Source organism: Euphorbia lathyris, chromosome 8 (genome assembly GCF_963576675.1).
Source record: "Euphorbia lathyris chromosome 8, ddEupLath1.1, whole genome shotgun sequence".
NCBI classification, from domain to species: domain Eukaryota; kingdom Viridiplantae; phylum Streptophyta; class Magnoliopsida; order Malpighiales; family Euphorbiaceae; genus Euphorbia; species Euphorbia lathyris.
The window spans coordinates 68,193,379-68,213,881 of NC_088917.1; the positions used below are offsets into that span (position 1 = coordinate 68,193,379).

At 35.1% G+C, this 20,503-nt stretch overlaps 1 protein-coding gene across 1 annotated transcript; it reads right to left on the reverse strand.

Annotated features, from left to right (window-relative positions):
* Window positions 1-305: 305 nt before the first annotated feature.
* Window positions 306-7,041, reverse strand: LOC136203053 (plasma membrane ATPase 4). Its single transcript, XM_065994091.1, has 16 exons — window positions 6,806-7,041; window positions 4,566-4,685; window positions 4,228-4,464; window positions 3,350-4,111; window positions 3,145-3,267; window positions 2,949-3,053; window positions 2,712-2,856; window positions 2,467-2,631; window positions 2,127-2,365; window positions 1,999-2,031; window positions 1,819-1,900; window positions 1,571-1,731; window positions 1,315-1,488; window positions 1,038-1,220; window positions 756-940; window positions 306-673 (listed from the first exon to the last, which is right to left on the reverse strand). Exons 1-16 carry the CDS (start codon window positions 6,857-6,859, stop codon window positions 577-579), a joined length of 2,865 nt encoding a protein of 954 aa, XP_065850163.1. The 5' UTR covers window positions 6,860-7,041; the 3' UTR covers window positions 306-576.
* Window positions 7,042-20,503: the final 13,462 nt, after the last annotated feature.

Below are 20,503 nucleotides of genomic sequence, written 5' to 3' on the forward strand. Positions count from 1 at the left end.
TGGTATTGTCCACTTTAGCTGAAGTCTCATTCCTTAAATATACAACTTTAAAACTCATCTACGTGTATTTAAAACACATCTTACGAATATAATACACTCATTGTTTTCTTTTTCGATATGAAATTAATTCATTTCTACTACCATCTCATCCTTTAGAATCGCTTCTTGCTTAAACCCTCCACCATGACACCATCCTTAAGATCGGGTGGTTACAAATTAGTTTTTAAATGGTTTAGAGATTAAATTCATTCACATATGCATTCATTAGGAATAAGAATCAAGAATAGAAACAAACACCAAGCAAGTAACAAAAAAAAGAAGTAACATTAAAACTTGAAAATTTGTTGCAAAGTTACATCAATTGCTCTGTAAGAGCAAGCTGGGTGAAATGCAGACCCTTTTTTTCTTCCACCAGTCAAACTTTAAAATTTAAGGATAAAAGAAAAATAGATTAGGAGAAGTATTAGGATAAACATTGATGATTGTCCCTATATAGGGACCCTTTTTTCTTCTTAAACTAATTCTAAACTTTTCTTCATTCTCTTGCTCATACTTTTGTATTAATCAACTTCCTTCTCACACTGTGTAATGCTGCTGAATTGTCTCAATGTCCAACCCCTTTAGCTTCACCACCGACTCGACGTGCCCCTTCAGTGTGTGAAGCTCTCGAAGCCTACAAGATCAAACGACAAAAATGTCAAAATACGCTCTAGTTTACTCTCGAAAATAGGGTGGAGAGAACGATAACCGCATACCTTGCAACCTCCGCTCGTCTCTTTGCCTGCTCAGCAATCTCAGTCAGCTCCCTGTAGCTGCTCTTTTCGTTGAAGATACCACCGGTAGGCTCTGGTGGTTGAAGTCCATGTAATGTCCTTTGAGCAAGAGCCCATTGAGCCTCTCGCTCTTCTTTTCCGTAATCTTTCTTCGTTGTGAATGCAGTCTGTTACAAACAAAAGATAAGCAGATTTGAGTTCTTCTGATACTCAACAAGTACTAACAAGTTCAACGTTGACATGTATCGAAAACACTTTTCTTACCCTGTTATCGAGCATGCTGAGCCACGCCTTTCCACTCAAAACGTAACGAATGGCGAATTTGAGCAAGTCAAGTGGGATGTAGAATACTATACTGTAAAGCCAGATAACACCGGCCCAACCCCAGCCGATTCCCTTGATCCTTGCGAAGCCCCAGTTGGCATATACAGCCACAAGTGTTGCAACCTGAAAATTTATAACCCGAATTTAGCGACATAATCTTCGTTTGTCTGTCGATATTTACATAAAGATGAGGATATGTAGGATAGGAAATGCATACCAGTTGTGCAATAAAGAAAGCAGTAATCAACAGCAGACCCGGGCGTTCCACAAAAGACCAGCTGCGAGAACGTGTCACGAAAATGAGAGCTTGGCTTACAATACTGACTTGAAGGTATAATGCAGCCATCAATTCATCTTCGTTGCCCCTTATAGATCTTACGCTGAACTTGTCCTGCATTTGCGGAAAGCAGAATATCAAAACGCAATCAAATCTTTCGGTAAGTCACCGAAGCAAAATGTAGTGATGTTCTTACTGAAAAGAAGTCGGTATCATGTATGACCCAGAAAAATATAACAGTCATCAATGCCAAGTAACCACCAAGCACAACTCCGGTGGCGAATATCTCTTTTAGTTTCCAGCTGTCAGGTAATGGCGACGGCTTCACTCTATCCTTTGAGATTGTCATAATCGTTCCTACGAAACACGAGTTACAGTCAGACCAGTATTCAAGCTGTGGAAGACTATTAAAAGCATCAACAGTGACGGGATTCGAAAACTCACCATCATTTAGGATGGCAATAATCAAAACCATGAAAGGAGAGAAGTCGAACTTCCATATTAGCGCAATAAACAAGAAACCGAACTGCAAAATTGGCAGAAGATCGAAAGCATATTGGTATATAGTTTGAAATCACAAAATAATATCATCACATTGCATGAATGGATCCACCGTTTACTCACCACAATACGGATAGTGATGGAAACTGCATAGATCTGGAAGAAAGAAAAGCATTGAATTCATTAGTTTCAATCACGAAAACATAATAGAATTCGATGCAAGTAAACGATATGAAGAAAATGCAACTAACTGTGTAGTTCTTCATCCTTTGGAAAATAGCTCTGCTAGTCAGCACGGCACTGATAATAACACTCAAACCAGGTTCAGTTAGAACAATGTCAGATGCACTTCGTGCAGCATCCGTAGCATCAGCAACAGCAATACCAATATCTGCCTTCTTCAAAGCAGGCGCATCATTAACACCATCACCGGTCATTCCAACAATGTGCTTGCTTTCCTGCAACTTCTTAACAATTTCGTATTTGTGTTCTGCAGAAAAAAGGTGAATAGGCGTTAGAGAGAACAGCTCAGGCAACCGAATCAAGATACATAAGCACATGTTTCTTGTTTGAAAAAAATCACCGACTGACCTGGGAAAACGCCAGCGAAACCATCTGCCTTCTCAATCAACTCTTCGATGGGAAGGGCAGCAATGCTTTCATCCTTGTGTTGGCCAAGTAAAGAAGCGGATGGGTACATGTTAGTTCCCATTCCAAGTCTTCTCCCGGTCTCCTTTGCAATGGCAAGTTGGTCACCTGAACAACATAATAACAGTAAAGTAAGCAACAAACTCAATAGGCCGAAAGGGAAGTCTACGCGTGAATGAGTAAGTTACCAGTAATCATCTTGACATTGACACCAAGGTTGAGAGCCCTGCGGATGGTTTCAGCACTATCGTGCCTAGGAGGATCGAAGAGATTCAACAAACCGACAAATTCCCATGGACCACCAGGACTATCCTTGTTTTTCTCTGGCACAACCTGTAAAGATAGAACAGCAACAGAGGTGAATTGTTTTTCCATTGAAATAAAATCGAAGAGACGGCATTCTATGTCAAGTTTCAGAATCAAACCTGTCTAGCAACACCCAATGACCTTAGCCCACGCTCGGCAAACTTATCGATAACAGAATGAACTTTCCTCTTAAGATCTTCCCTTGCATTGCACAAAATCAAGATCTATTCACAAAATATGACAATCAAGTTAGCAACCATTCAAGTCGTATATGTTATATTGATTGGTGCGAGGAAATATAGACCCAAAGGTTACCTGCTCAGGGGCACCTTTGCTAGCTCGGTGCCAGTTGCCATCAGTATCAATGTAAGTCAAAGCAGTTCTCTTGTCAACGGGATTAAATGGCAAGAAGTGCACCTCTCTTATACCAGCTCTTGCCTGCATTTACATGAATGAACTCTAAGTTAAGAGCACATTCGGTGCTTTCCTGTCGCAGAATGCTCAAGGAAGATGATTTTACCTCTTTCGGGTCAGCAAGCATTCCAACCATGGCAGCATCAATTGCGTCTTGATTTTCAACTCTAGAGGCTCTAGCAGCAAGCAGGATCACATGATCTTTCTCTACGCCTTTAGGGAACACCTCGATCAAGGCTTTGTCGATACTCAGCTTATTGAGGGTCAAGGTTCCGGTTTTATCACTGCAGAGAACATCCATACCTGCCATTTCTTCAATGGCAGTCATACGTTTCGTGATAGCTCCTTGTTGAGACAGCTTGTGAGACCCAATAGCCATTGTCACGGACAAGACCGTTGGCATAGCAATCGGGATACCACCGATCAAGAGAACCAAAAGATTGTCAATTCCATCTCTATACTTGCGGTGTTGAATCGGGTACATCACTATGATTTCAACCAACATACCGACTGCTATGGAACAGATACAGAAGTTCCCAATTGCTGTTAGCACCTTCTGGAAGTGACCAACTTGGTTTGTGCTATCGACAAGATGCGCAGCCTTTCCGAAGAAAGTGTGAACACCAGTAGCTATAACAACAGCCTCAATTTCTCCTTGTTTGCAAGTTGAACCAGAGAAAACTTCATCCCCAGGATGCTTGGTTACCGGGAGTGATTCACCAGTGAGGGCAGATTGATCAATCTTTAAAGGATCACCCTCGAGAAGACGAGCATCAGCAGGGACGATGTCTCCCAATTTGATACTGATGATATCTCCTGGCACCAAAATTGAAGCTTCCTCCTCACACCATTTACCGTCCCTTAGAACCTACACATATTGTGAAAAATCAAAACATTAACAACTTCTACCTTTATTCAAGGACCTTAATCATTTCCTGGCGTCTGTTTCCGTGCAACATACACATAACAAAGATATTAGATTACCTTGGTTTTAGGCGCCAGACCAGCCATAAGAGCTGCAGCAGCGTTACCGGCATTGTTTTCTTCGATGAAACTGATAGTAGAGTTGATAACCAGCAAGCAAATAATACCAACGAAATCCTGCCAATCCGGGGGCTTTCCATCACCGTTAGCCAAGGCAATTGCCATGATAGCTGCAGCTTCCATAACCCATGATAGAGGATTCCACATGAACCCCAAAAACTTGAGAAACTTGCTCTCCTGTCAATTACAAAAACAAGGTAGAACACAAAATAAGAACATAACAGAAAAAACAGAATCAATTTGATGAAAATAAGAGTATTAGTCCTTAAAGAAAGAACCTTTTTCTCTTCTAGTTTGTTGGGGCCAAAGATTTGAAGCCTGTTGGCTCCTTCTTCCCCACTTAAACCTTCTCTGGTACATTTCAGTTGCTCAAACACTTCATCAATGGGAATTCGTTCCTACAAACAAATCATGTCATTAGAAACTTTAGTGCCCGTTCGTTTCCATTCTCCGAAAGTGCTTTTCAACTACTTAGCAGAAAAAACATTTAATATATACTCCTGTCACCAACAACAACAACTAACAGCAAACAGTAACCAGTGAAACACTGACTTTTAGCGTAAATTAAAATTAATTTTTAATTTTCATGTCTTTCATCTTTGTTCTTATTAAATTTTCATAATTTGTATAACATCTGATTATATGTTCTTAACAAGACTCAAACTTTGCCTTCCATAAGAAAGTAATTAACTAATTAAATTCCAACCTTGACCTTCCATGCAGTGTGAGATCAAATTACATAAATTCATTAGTAAACATGGCAAAAAAAAAAAAAAAAAGATCCGAGTGAGCCCTGGTGACTCGGCGGTAACTCGGACAGAGAAGCTGTCAGGAAAGAGCCAATCAGAATAAGCGTTGACTAAAACTACATGACAGAAAAAAGTTGCTGTGTCACATGTGATATTACCCCCCACACACAGACCCACCCATGTGATTATCGCGTGCATTAAACGCTCCAAACAGTTGATTATAAGAAAGTAATATTAAAATAAAACCATTTACTATAAATAAATAATTATATAAATTTTTTTAATTGTTTATATAAATATTATAAATAATTTATAATAATATTTTTAACTATTATTTTTTTTTTAATTACGTAAAGGCTAAGGGTGCAGTATTAATTACGGAAAGAAAGTAAAGAAAAAAATAAAATAAAAAATTAATTGGGGGAAGAGGTGCGAATTTCAAGAAATGAAGGGGCAATATAGTAAAAAAGTACAAAACAGTTTGATGAATCCGAGAAATTGAAAATACTAAATCAATATAAATCAGTGTGTCAGTACCGTTGAATGTGAGCGTTACTAGAAAGGAAACGGTTAAAACCAAAATTTTAAAAAAAACCCATTCTTTTATGCAAGCAAAAAAGCTTAAAGTACCACGGAATTGTACCCAAAATTCCAAATACAAAAAGCATATTTATATTTACAACATTTTATTTAATCAATATTTTTATTATCATTAAAAAAATTCTTTTTTTTCTAAAACAATTTCTTAACAAGTATCTTAATAGGGGATTTTTTTTATCCGCCGAACAATACAGCAATAACAAACAGTAATTAAACCAATCGGGTCTATAACTAAACTTGGAAAAAAAATCCACTATATATTATATTATTATTTATATATAAATGAATTAAATAAATTAAATCTGAAATATAACATGCAATTAATGACAAACTAATTTAAGTAATTTGTTTCTAAATACTTCTGTATTTAGCATCACAAATTATACAAACAGATACCAAATACCATATCTGTAAATTAAAATTAACTTAAAATTATAAATATCCTACTAACTTAACATAAATATAATTAAAATTATAATTATAATAAATTAATATTCACCCTAGTAAATTAAATAGAGATAAATTAAAAAAAATTTACTGTATTTATTAAACTAAGTAAAAAATAGTAAAGAGATATGTTATACATAAGAGATAAGGTTAGGTAAATACAAGATATCTATCTATTAACATCAAAATTTACTCTCTCAATAAATGATTAGTTAGATAGGATTTTTCAGATTTACAAATATCAATATCGTTTTAAATGTTTTTTTTTTCTTTTTCTTTTTCAAGAAAAAAAAAAAGATGAGGTAAGCATAGATTTTTTTTTAATTGAGGAAAAAGATTGAAACTTTAGCCAACTCTTCTTCTCTCTCTCTGTAACACTTTCTCTCTCTTACCTCTTCAACACATGCAAAGATCCATTTTGCTAACTATTGGTCTGTCAGGCTGTTTGGCTAGCGAGAAAGTGGGATAGAAAATTATTTTTGAATTTTCTATTCTCAATCAATCAATCAGAAAAGGGGGAAATGGGTTGGTGAAGAAAGCACATAAAAAGCTCAAAATTAGGGTAAATGACATTAAAAAGATGTAAATGAAAAAGCAATGATTTTTAATGAATCTAAAGCAAACCCAGTAATGAAAATAAGGTAAATCTGAGAGAGACCCATTTGGGGGAATTAAAGAAAGATCTGAAATTGAATTGAAGAAATTAAAGATTGAGAAAATACCAGATCAACAGTTTCATTCTTGATCTCTTCAAGAGTGATATTGGATTTAGCCATGGTTGAGAAAAATGGAGAAGATGACAGAGTTTTTTTGTTGTTGTTGTTGTGTGCTTTACTGGATATGAAAAATGAAGAGAGATTTCTAGAGAGGTGCCATTAAATGAGATATTGTATATCCCAAGAAAAGGCACAGAGGAAGGAGAAGAAGAAGAGGATTCTTTGAAAAGGGAAGGGAATGGTTCAGCTTTTTATATATAGAAGAAGGAAGAAGGGTTGTAGTAGTAGTAGGAGAGAGGCTGGGTTACATGTCCCCGCCGTTCACTATGTTGGGTCCTACTTTGTTTTTTATTTACACTTTTGACACTCTTTTTAATATGGATTTTTTATTTATTTGATAAAATGGATAACTCTTTTTTACATTTTATTTTGAAATTTTGAGTTTTGTTTCTTCAAGGAATCAAAGGATAAGGTAAAACATCTTTACCATTGACATTAGTGTCTGTTGTTTGTTTGATAAAATTTCAAAAATCAACTAACATCTATTACCAATCAGTAATAATAAATAGTTAATAACAACAACGAAACAATAAATAGGAATAGGTAAACTAAACGGGCCTAAAGGCCCGTTTATTTTATATGTTTCTGTTTATTGTTGTTGTTAGCTATTTGCTGTTGCTGATTGATAGTAGATATTAGTTGGATTTTTTATACTAAAAACAGTTGTTTTGATATTTTACCAAACATTATTTTATCTTCTGTTCAGAATTAAAAGACAACATATAGATTTGAGAAATGGAAAAAATAGACATTTAACATAACAAATTGTATATTTATACTTTTAACAATGACAAGTTAGATTAATTTTGTTCCTAAAGAAAGTTAAGACAATTCTTAGTCATTATTAACGAACACTCTGTACAGTTATAAATCTCATTGCTTTTATTTTATCTACGTGCCATTTTATCACTCGTTGATAATAAACCGAAAACACGTTGTAATTTTTTTAAATATTATGCGTATTATCTGCTCAAGTTTATAGATATGTGTACCCAACATATTTTTTTATTTTTTAAATATTTTCCACATAGACACATGTACTTTGGGTCAGTTATTGAGGAGTGATAATGTCGCGCACAAATGATGTGAGATAACGAGATTCATAATTGTATAGAATATAATTATAATTAGGGGTAAATTGGTCCAGCTTGTAAACGTTAAAGATATAATTGTATCATTTATAATGTCATGAGTAAAATTGTTCTTGACTGTCAATTCGAAATGTTTTTTCCACCTTACCCAATAACACGAAAAAACATTTGAAGATGCTTAATCATTTTGATTTTAATAAATTGAAGTCTTGATCTTTCATTTCTTGTATTAAGATATTGATCTTTTATTTTTTATCACATTAAAATCCATGGTAACAAGAGAAGTCGGATTTGACATAAAAATCAATTAACATAGTGTTATTTCTTTCACTTAAATTTAAAATTTACATTTTTAAAAGTTTAAAAACGGTTTAATATGGCATGTTTTAAATTAATCGATAAAAAATTATAAAAAAATATATAATACAAAAATTAATAAAAATAATTTATATAACTAAATAATAATGTATTGAATGAAATAAAAAAAATTATTCTTTCAACAATTGTATTATAAAGATCATCGACCTTTCCTTTTACCTAAGCGTTACTCTTTTTGAGCCTTTTCCAAACCTCCTCATTTACTACATATAGCTCAGGAAGAAGTTCTAAGGGATACTTTTATGAGTTAGCTGCCAAAGTGATAGAGTACGAGTGATTTGTTGATGGAAGAGAGTCAGAGAAAGAAAAGTGTCATAGGAACCTATTATCAAGAAAATCATAAGGTGGCAGTGGCATATCTTAGAAAGTACTAGGGTTCATGTTTGCGCTTTATTATCTCCTCCCATCGAAGGACATGAGACATCAGAGAGATCTCTTAATGATCCTCAATTCAGCTTTGTTGTGTTCAAGACTGATGCTCTCTTTGATTTTATCATAAAGGAAAAGTTTATTACTTTGCATGTAGGTCATATATTACCAATAAAGGAGGAAGAAAAAGGAAAGACATACTATAGATACCATGATTCGTGGAATCATTCAACCAACAAGGGCTTCAAGAATATTGTCTATGATAGGATCAACAAATGAATCCTCATATTCCTAGAGAAACAGAATAAATGCTAGTAGATGAAGGTCATTTTTCCCCTGTGGTAACTATGAACATGGTGGCTATAGATATGTGATAGGTCATCAACCAAAGGAAAAAGAATCTATATGTGAAGCTTATAGAGTCCAAGAATGAGAAGGGTAGAAGTTATCATACCTAGATCCCCAAGGATTACTTGAGAGGTCCCAAGGAACCTTAACCCAAGAATAATAGGCAAGGGAGGAAGACACCAAACATCCTAACAGAGGTAACAAACATCAAAAGAAATCATAGTGAAATGAGAGTTCATGTAGGGGCTAAATGCCTCTAACATTTGAAGTTCATAAAACTGTAGGGAAGGTTTCTTCAACATCCCACAAAAGAAGGCCCTAATTGTTTATCCCTCCATCATGTAGCACGTAATGACATGCAGTACGTCATAAAATTTTTTCCTAGTCTCTTACTAGAACATAGAGAATAAGGAATTGAGGAAAAAAAGCAACGATGGGATGTCAGGTCGAGGGAGAAGTGGGAGGAGAAGCTAGAGGAAAACTTGAGCCAAAAAAGAATATCAAAGTAAAAGTAATCAAAGTGGATGATCTTAGAGGTTGATGAGCATTCCTCCAATTGAGGAAATGATATATTAGCATGAAAGTGTCAAAAGGTTGACTCCATTTGAGTCATTTAAAGAAATATCTTCTGACACCTATAAAAGATGGTACCTCGAGTTTGGAAGAATCAAGCATGAAATTTTACATTCTTTAAATTCATGTTTGAGGGGGGAAATTGGTTGCACCAAAAATAGAGTTCTCTTTATGCACTCCCTGGTGTATATCTTTTCATGGGAGAAACTTTTTATGCGGGAACGTTTAGGAAATATATTTATAGAATAACTTTTTAGGAAACTTTTTTGGATGTTTTCCTGGTGTTCCGCCTTTCTTTCTCGATGAACTTCACGTTCATTATTTTATCTTTCTTATTGCATCTCTCACTTAGAATTTTCTAGAGTGAACCTCACCTTCACCTAAGGAACCCATGGGGAGACCTGAGGAAACCCATTTGAGAGAGATTTGAGGAAAACCTCTTGAGGCTAATAGGGGAAACCGATAAAAGACATGAAGTGAACCTAGGGGAAAATAATCTTTCATGAGGCCATTTAATTCTTAACACGTTTTTCATGAGCCAATTAAGAAGTAGATAAGTCAAAGATGTCGGAATCAATTCATCGTGGAGATCATGTGAACCACATGGTGGAGCAATTACTGAAGGCATGGTCGGTGGAGAACGTAACTTAATGGAAATTAGGGAATTACCTCCAACATCTATAAAATACAAACATCACGGAAAAAAAGTCTCTACTCACACTCATATCCAAAGATGGACAAATCTAGCAATTTGGACTTCAACAAAATATTCTGTAGTTTCAACATCCATCGTTCTTTAATTCCAGTTTATTTGTCTTTACCATTTACTTCAAAACTTTGTAGATATTCACTTGAATTCAATCAAGTACTTCATTTTTCCTTCAACCTCGGTGCAATTTATTTATTTTGTTTTTCGAATATTTCTTTAACACTAGTATCATTTTGATACTTAGAGCCTTTGAAATGGTAGGTCCTCTTTTATTCCTTACAATTGTTTTTATTTATTTCAGAAGTTAGTAGGTACATTTTAAGTTCACAGTTCGACAATACTAAAATTCTCAGCGAGGTTCACATTTTCATTAAAAGAGACCAAACAAAATACAAAACTTACTTAAGTCCACCATAACTACTATATATATATATATAACGGATAATACATAACACAATTACTAAAAACACATTTAATCTTATTTTACTCTTAATTCATATTATTTTCCTTTCACAAATAAGAAAGTACATGGTCAGAAAGGAAGTATATGGTCAGAGGGAGTGGGAACCAAATCGTAACACCCTAAAACAAAATCTATTTGCTGAGACAAGCATTGAATAAGTTTTTATAATGATTCAATATAGATTGCTCCGACTCCTCCTTTATATAAAACACCATGTGAGAGAGATTTAACTTGACCGGAATTTTCCTACCATGAAATATGTCCTCAACATAACACATATTGATTTTTTAACACTACCGCGTGAATTTTTTGATTAATTTAATAAAAATAATATCAAATTTAAAAACTAAATTAATGCTCAATATTTTTCTTAAAAAATAATTGATTTTAAAGAGTAAATTAATTTCACAGTGAGAACCAAATTCTGATACCAAATCCTAACACTTTAGAACAAATCTATTTGCCGAAACAAGCATTGGATAAATTTTCAGAATGATTCAGTCTAGACTGCTCTGGCTCCTCCTTCATTAAAAAAAACCCTTATGAGAGAGATTTAGGTTTACCGGAACTTTCCTATCATGAAATATGTCCTCAGCATAACATATTGATTTTTAATACTATCATGTGAATTTTTGCATTAATTTAATAAAGAAAATGCTATTTAATAACTAAATTAGTACTCAATATTTTTTTTTTGTTTAAAAGAAATTGATTCTAAAGCATTAATTGATTTCATAAATAAGGAAGTATATGATTGCGGGGGTGAGAACCAAATCCTAACATCTTAAAACAAAATCTATTTGCTAAAACAAGCACTGGATAATAAGTTCTTAAAACGATTGAGTTTAAATTGTTTGGGCTCCTCTTTTATTTAAAACACCATATATATAAGAGAGATTTAACTTGATCGGAACTTTCTTATCATGAAATATGTCCTCAACACATGTTTTTTTAATACTACCACGTGAATTTTTAGATTAATTTAATAAAATTAATGCTAAATTTTCAAAACTAATTTAATACTTAATATATTTTTTTTAAAAACTATTGATTCTCAAGAGTCAATTGATTTCACAAATAAGGAAATATATTGTTAGAGGGAGTGTGAATCAAATCCTAATACCCTAAAATAAAATCTATTTGCTGAGACAAGCATTGAATAAATTTTCAGAACGGTTCGGTTTAGATCGCTTCAACTCCTTCATTTAAAAACACCTTGTGAAAGAGATTTAGCTTGATCAGAACTTTTCTATCATGAAATATATCTTCGACATAATATATTGATTTTTAATACTACCATGTGAATTTTTGGATTAATTTAATAAAAATAATGTTAAATTTAAATTAATACGTAATATTTTTTTAAAAAAGTAATTGATTCTAAAGAGTTAATTGATTTCACAAAGCATATGAGAGAGTGAGAATTAAATCCCGACACTTTAAAACAAAAACTTTCAAATTCGAATTCTAATTTACCTCTCCTTAGGTGGGAGGATTAGCAGTTAGGGGGAGCCAATCGTTTGACATGATTGATTGCTGCATTAGGATCGACAACGAAGGTAGGTCTTATCGCTCACTTCGATACGGAGATCTTAGTTCCGACCGACTAACTCTTTGAGAACTCTTAGTTTAGATTTACACTAAGATGGGAGATTGCCCATTTCTTTTCTGAATCTTTTTTGGGACTCCAACCCTTATTACTCGAATTGGAACTGAAACTGGCTCGCTTGTAGAAGGAATGGCCAAGTACTCACTAGAAGGAAGAAAGATACGAAGTTCGCGTCATAGCCTTCCCCACTAAGACTAAGTATAATATCTTTCCTGGGCTAATCAGGGTTATTATGCTCTGCTATGAAAGAAAATGTTAGCTTCCTATTTCCTCCCCAACAGCATAGAGCTTGGGAAGCTCGGACCTGGGCAAGATCCGAACAACAAGGAACACTCAACTATTGCTAAAATAAGCATCGAATAAACTTTTAGAAGGATTCAATTTAGATTGCTTCGACTCTTCCTCCATTTAAAAACACTTTATCAGAGAGATTTAGCTTGACCGGAACTTCCATGAAATATGTCCTCAATATAATATATATTAATTTTTAGAGTTAATTACAAATAGATGTCACATGGTTTCGCCGATTTACAGAAAAGTATCTGAGATTTTTTTTTTTTTTTTTTTTTGCAAATGTAACATTGTGGTTTGCAAAATTTTACATTTAAACTCATATTGTTAGAATTTGACTAATGACGACTTCAAAATAAAAAATTTCAAGAGTGTTTATGATATTATTAAATCAACTATCCATAACCTAACACCAATTAGCCACCTCCCTTCTCCTCTTCCATCTCTTCCACACAGAACCCTGAAAGAGTTGAGACACTTGCTCAGTTTGTGAATCGATGGACCAAGGGGAGAAGCAAGAGTTGCCTTTCATAAAGACATAATCTCTTTGGCAGTGCATTGAGTCGCTTGAAGCAGGGCCGATCCTGAGATTTTAGAGGCCCAGGGGCGAGTTACCAAGTAAGACCCTAATAAACGATCTAATAAAAACATTACATATGAAAAAACATTTTATATTGCTTTAAATACTCAATTTATTATACAAAATGATGTCTGATCATTTCTAGATGCAAAATTCTCAAATTTAATAAATTATGAAATAGTTCTAATAGATTTTATGCTCTTCCGGACACAAAGTATGATAACATAAAAATGAAAAACCAAATTTGGAAATCATCTCACTTAACGGGCTTTAGGGGCTAAGTTCTTTGGAATTTGAAGATTTTGATGCGTTTCTCCCAAATTGTCTCTGAAGATCAAGTAAATCAGAATTTGATAGAATTTTTCAAAGACAAAAAAATGCTAATAGCAATTGGAAGTTTCACAATGAGGTGATTAGAGAACAAAATTGATTATATAGCTAATGAATTGAATATGAACTAAAGATGAAAGATAATTCGTTGGGATTGGAGTGTGAAGGGGAAGATAAATTAGAAATTTTGTTATGATTGATGAGTGAGAGAGATAAATATGGAAAGACTTTGAGATAAATTAGAGAATTGATGTTCAATATTATTATTAGGAAATTTGGAAAGAATTTGAGCTAAATTAGAAAATTTGGTATTTTTTTTTTGAAACTTAAAATTTGGTAATTGATGCCCATGTTTTTAATCAAGTATACTTTTTTTTTTGAATTTAATCTAATGCCAACGTTTTTAATTTGGAAAGAATCTGATAATAATATTTTTAATCAAAATATTTTTTTTAATTTAATCAAGTATAGTTTAAAACTCCTAGTCCTATATATTACTATAATTGGGCCCTCTCTCGTCCCTGGGCCCTGGGCAAACGCCCCTCCTGCCCATGCTCAGGGACGGGCCTGGCTAGAAGCTTTCAAATTCCCACCACAAAAACCACACTTTATGTTAAGGCAATTGTAGCCCGAATTAACAATTTATTGTCTCTCAAAATTAGGGAAGAATTAGCAATTTATTGTCTGTCAAAATTAGGGAAGAATTAGCAATTTATTGTCTATCAAAATCAGGAAAGAAGAGGTGAAGAACAAAAAATTGGAGGAAGAAGTTAGAAATGCAAGTGGAGAAAAAAGGGACAAAAGTTTCTGAAAGTTGGAAAAAAAAAGAAGAAAATAAGAAATTCTCGCTTTTGACGAGGGATACATGTTTTTTTGTGCGATATCGCGGTTAGGGTTGCTGCCATACCTGCGATCGCCACTCTCCCCTGTGGATTTTTTTATTGCGATATTGTGCTTCCATCCCTACGCTTATTGTTCTTGCCTTTTTAGTTTTTTTGCGGTGGTTGTTTCATTCGAATTGCGTGATGGATTTGGAAGAGGCTTTTGTTCATGCGGTCACAATTGAGGAAGAGAACCAGAGTCGGCTTGAGGTTCCAGATGATATGCCAGCAGTGGTAACAGGTTCACCTCGGTGGAGTTTTATTGGCAGATTTTACACGAATCGGCCGTTTAGGGCTCCAATTATGAAAAATACACTCGCTGAGTTATGGAGACCTGTCAGGGGCTTGTGCATTGTGGATATTGCTCCCAGCCTATTTCGATTTGATTTTTTCCACCCCTTAGAGCGTGACAGAGTTATCAGAGGGGGACCGTGGACTTTTGACCAACACTTGCTTCTTATGGAATGTATTCCCCCTGACCAGGATCCTCTTCTGGTTCCGCTTCGATTTACGGATTTTTGGGTTCAGGTATTCGACCTTCCCCCGGGCTTCATGTCTGAAAGGGTTGCTGTTAGTGTTGGTAATTTCCTGGGATCGTTTATGGAGGTTGATCCTAATAATTTTACTGGTGAATTGAGGTCCTATATGAGGGTCAGGGTTAGAATTGATGTTAAGAATCCTCTTAAGAGGAAGATGCAAATTGGTAAGACAGGATGGGCTTTCTCATGGATACTATTTCTCTATGAAAGGCTCCCAAGCTTCTGTTTTTTCTGTGGATGTATTGAACACCCTGAAAGGTTCTGATTTAAGTTGGCCGGAACTTTCTTATCATGAAATATGTCCTCAACACATGTTTTTTTAATACTACCACGTGAATTTTTAGATTAATTTAATAAAATTAATGCTAAATTTTCAAAACTAATTTAATACTTAATATTTTTTTAAAAAAAACTATTGATTCTCGATAGTCAATTGAGTTCACAAATAAGGAAATATATTGTTAGAGGGAGTGTGAATCAAATCCTAATACCCTAAAATAAAATCTATTTGCTGAGACAAGCATTGAATAAATTTTCAGAACGGTTCGGTTTAGATCGCTTCAACTCCTTCATTTAAAAACACCTTGTGAAAGAGATTTAGCTTGATCAGAACTTTTCTATCATGAAATATATCTTCGACATAATATATTGATTTTTAATACTACCATGTGAATTTTTGGATTAATTTAATAAAAATAATGTTAAATTTAAATTAATACGTAATATTTTTTTAAAAAAGTAATTGATTCTAAAGAGTTAATTGATTTCACAAAGCATATGAGAGAGTGAGAATTAAATCCCGACACTTTAAAACAAAAACTTTCAAATTCGAATTCTAATTTACCTCTCCTAACGTGGGAGGATTAGCAGTTAGGGGGAGCCAATCGTTTGACATGATTGATTGCTGCATTAGGATCACCAATGAAGGTAGGTCTTATCGCTCACTTCGATACAGAGATCTTGGCTCCGACCGACTAACTCTTCGAGAACTCTTAGTTTAGATTTACACTAAGATGGGAGATTGCCCATTTCTTTTCTGAATCTTTTTGGGACTCCAACCCTTATTACTCGAATTGGAACTGAAACTGGCTCGCTTATAGAAGGAATGGCCAAGTACTCACTAGAAGGAAGAAAGATGCGAAGTTCGCGTCATAGCCTTCCCCAGTAAGACTAAGTATAATATCTTTCCTGGGCTAATCAGGGTTATTCTGCTTTGCTATGAAAGAAAATGTTAGCTTCCTATTTCCTCCCCAACAGCATAGAGCTTGGGAAGCTCGGACCTGGGCAAGATCCGAACAACAAGGAGCACTCAACTATTGCTAAAATAAGCATCGAATAAACTTTTAGAAGGATTCAATTTAGATTGCTTCGACTCTTCCTCCATTTAAAAAGACTTTATAAGAGAGATTTAGCTTGACCGGAACTTCCATGAAATATGTCCTCAATATAATATATATTAATTTTTAGAGTTAATTACAAATTGATGTCACATGGTTTCACCGATTTACAGAAAAGTATCTGAGATTTTTTTTTTTTGCAAATGTAACATTGTGGTTTGCAAAATTTTACATTTAAACTCATATTGTTAGAATTTGACTAATGAGGACTTCAAAATAAAAAATTTCAAGAGTGTTTATGATATTATTAAATCAACTATCCATAACCTAACACCAATTAGCCACCTCCCTTCTCCTCTTCCATCTCTTCCACACAGAACCCTGAAAGAGTTGAGACACTTGCTCAGTTTGTGAATCGATGGACCAAGGGGAGAAGCAAGAGTTGCCTTTCATAAAGACATCATCTCTTTGGCAGTGCATTGGGTCGCTAGAAGCTTTCAAATTCCCGCCACAAAAACCACACTTTATGTTAAGGCAATTGTAGCCCGAATTAACAATTTATTGTCTCTCAAAATTAGGGAAGAATTAGCAATTTATTGTCTGTCAAAATTAGGGAAGAATTAGCAATTTATTGTCTGTCAAAATCAGGAAAGACGAGGTGAAGAACAAAAAATTGGAGGAAGAAGTTAGAAATGCAAGTGGAGAAAAAAGGGACCAAAGTTTCTGAAAGTTGGAAAAAAAGAAGAAAATAAGAAATTCTCGCTTTTGACGAGGGATACATGTTTTTTTGTGCGATATCGCGGTTAGGGTTGCTGCCATACATGCGATCGCCACTCTCCCCTGTGGATTTTTTGATTGCGATATTGTGCTTCCATCCCTGCGCTTATTGTTCTTGCCTTTTTAGTTTTTTTGCGGTGGTTGTTTCATTCGAATTGCGTGATGGATTTGGAAGAGGCTTTTGTTCATGAGGTCACAATTGAGGAAGAGAACCAGAGTCGGCTTGAGATTCCGGATGATACGCCAGCAGTGGTAACAGGTTCGCCTCGGTGGAGTTTTATTGGCAGATTTTACACGAATCGACCGTTTAGGGCTCCAATTATGAAAAATACACTCGCTGAGTTATGGAGACCTATCAGGGGCTTGTGCATTGTGGATATTTCTCCCAGCCTGTTTCGATTTGATTTTTTCCACCCCTTGGAGCGTGACAGGGTTATCAGAGGGGGGCCGTGGACTTTTGACCAACACTTGCTTCTTATGGAATGTATTCCCCCTGACCAAGATCCTCTTCTGGTTCCCCTTCGATTTACAGATTTTTGGGTTCAGGTATTCGACCTTCCCCCGGGCTTCATGTCTGAAAGGGTTGCTGTTAGTGTTGGTAATTTCCTGGGATCGTTTATGGAGGCTGATCCTAATAATTTTACTGGTGAATTGAGGTCATATATGAGGGTCAGGGTTAGATTGATGTTACGAATCCTCTTAAGAGGAAGATGCAAATTGGTAAGACATGATGGGCTTTCTCATGGATACTATTTCTCTATGAAAGGCTCCCAACCTTCTGTTTTTTCTGTGGATGTATTGAACACCCTGAAAGGTTCTGATTTAAGTTGGCCGGAACTTTCTTATCATGAAATATGTCCTCAACACATGTTTTTTTAATACTACCACGTGAATTTTTAGATTAATTTAATAAAATTAATGCTAAATTTTCAAAACTAATTTAATACTTAATATTTTTTAAAAAAAAACTATTGATTCTCGATAGTCAATTGAGTTCACAAATAAGGAAATATATTGTTAGAGGGAGTGTGAATCAAATCCTAATACCCTAAAATAAAATCTATTTGCTGAGACAAGCATTGAATAAATTTTCAGAACGGTTCGGTTTAGATCGCTTCAACTCCTTCATTTAAAAACACCTTGTGAAAGAGATTTAGCTTGATCAGAACTTTTCTATCATGAAATATATCTTCGACATAATATATTGATTTTTAATACTACCATGTGAATTTTTGGATTAATTTAATAAAAATAATGTTAAATTTAAATTAATACGTAATATTTTTTTAAAAATTAATTGATTCTAAAGAGTTAATTGATTTCACAAAGCATATGAGAGAGTAAGAATTAAATCCCGACACTTTAAAACAAAAACTTTCAAATTCGAATTCTAATTTACCTCTCCTAAGGTGGGAGGATTAGCAGTTAGGGGGAGCCAATCGTTTGACATGATTGATGCTGCATTAGGTTCACCAATGAAGGTAGGTCTTATCGCTCACTTCGATACAGAGATCTTGGCTCCGACCCACTAACTCTTCGATAACTCTTAGTTTAGATTTACACTAAGATGGGAGATTGCCCATTTCTTTTCTGAATCTTTTTTGGGACTCCAACCCTTATTACTCGAATTGGAACTGAAACTGGCTCGCTTGTAGAAGGAATGGCCAAGTACTCACTAGAAGGAAGAAAGATGCAAAGTTTGCGTCATAGCCTTCCCCACTAAGACTAAGTATAATATCTTTCATGGGCTAATCAGGGTTATTCTGCTCTGCTATGAAAGAAAATGTTAGCTTCCTATTTCCTCCCCAACAGCATAGAGCTTGGGAAGCTCAGACCTGGGCAAGATCCGAACAACAAGGAGCACTCAACTATTGCTAAAATAAGCATCGAATAAACTTTTAGAAGGATTCAATTTAGATTGCTTCGACTCTTCCTCCATTTAAAAACACTTTATCAGAGAGATTTAGCTTGACCGGAACTTCCATGAAATATGTCCTCAATATAATATATATTAATTTTTAGAGTTAATTACAAATAGATGTCACATGGTTTCGCCGATTTACAGAAAAGTATCTGAGATTTTTTTTTTTTGCAAATGTAACATTGTGGTTTGCAAAATTTTACATTTAAACTCATATTGTTAGAATTTGACTAATGACGACTTCAAAATAAAAAATTTCAAAAGTGTTTATGATATTATTAAATCAACTATCCATAACCTAACACCAATTAGCCACCTCCCTTCTCCTCTTCCATCTCTTCCACACAGAACCCCGAAAGAGTTGAGACACTTGCTCAGTTTGTGAATCGATGGACCAAGGGGAGAAGCAAGAGTTGCCTTTCATAAAGACATCCTCTCTTTGGCAGTGCATTGAGTCGCTAGAAGCTTTCAAATTCCCGCCACAAAAACCACACTTTATGTTAAGGCAATTGTAGCCCGAATTAACAATTTATTGTCTCTCAAAATTAGGGAAGAATTAGCAATTTATTGTCTGTCAAAATTAGGGAAGAATTAGCAATTTATTGTCTGTCAAAATCAGGAAAGACGAGGTGAAGAACAAAAAATTGGAGGAAGAAGTTAGAAATGCAAGTGGAGAAAAAAGGGACCAAAGTTTCTGAAAGTTGGAAAAAAAGAAGAAAATAAGAAATTCTCGCTTTTGACGAGGGATACATGTTTTTTTGTGCGATATCGCGGTTAGGGTTGCTGCCATACATGCGATCGCCACTCTCCCCTGTGGATTTTTTGATTGCGATATTGTGCTTCCATCCCTGCGCTTATTGTTCTTGCCTTTTTAGTTTTTTTGCGGTGGTTGTTTCATTCGAATTGCGTGATGGATTTGGAAGAGGCTTTTGTTTATGCGGTCACAATTGAGGAAGAGAACCAGAGTCGGCTTGAGATTCCGGATGATACGTCAGCAGTGGTAACAGGTTCGCCTCGGTGGAGTTTTATTGGCAGATTTTACACGAATCGACCGTTTAGGGCTCCAATAATGAAAAATACACTCGCTGAGTTATGGAGACCTATCAGGGGCTTGTGCATTGTGGATATTTCTCCCAGCCTGTTTCGATTTGATTTTTTCCACCCCTTGGAGCGTGACAGGGTTATCAGAGGGGGGCCGTGGACTTTTGACCAACACTTGCTTCTTATGGAATGTATTCCCCCTGACCAAGATCCTCTTCTGGTTCCGCTTCGATTTACAGATTTTTGGGTTCAGGTATTCGACCTTCCCCCGGGCTTCATGTCTGAAAGGGTTGCTGTTAGTGTTGGTAATTTCCTGGGATCGTTTATGGAGGCTGATCCTAATAATTTTACTGGTGAATTGAGGTCATATATGAGGGTCAGGGTTAGATTGATGTTACGAATCCTCT

What these genes read in the sequence shown, in the direction of transcription:
- LOC136203053 (XM_065994091.1), bottom strand. Translation starts at nt 6,859, where the DNA reads ATGGCTAAATCCAATATCACTCTTGAAGAGATCAAGAATGAAACTGTT. An exon ending in TGCTTGCTGACCCGAAAGAG is followed by an intron (nt 3,268 to 3,349) that starts GTAAAATCATCT and finishes ATGTAAATGCAG; the next exon opens with GCAAGAGCTGGTATAAGAGA. An exon ending in CATTGGGTGTTGCTAGACAG is followed by an intron (nt 2,857 to 2,948) that starts GTTTGATTCTGA and finishes CTATCTTTACAG; the next exon opens with GTTGTGCCAGAGAAAAACAA.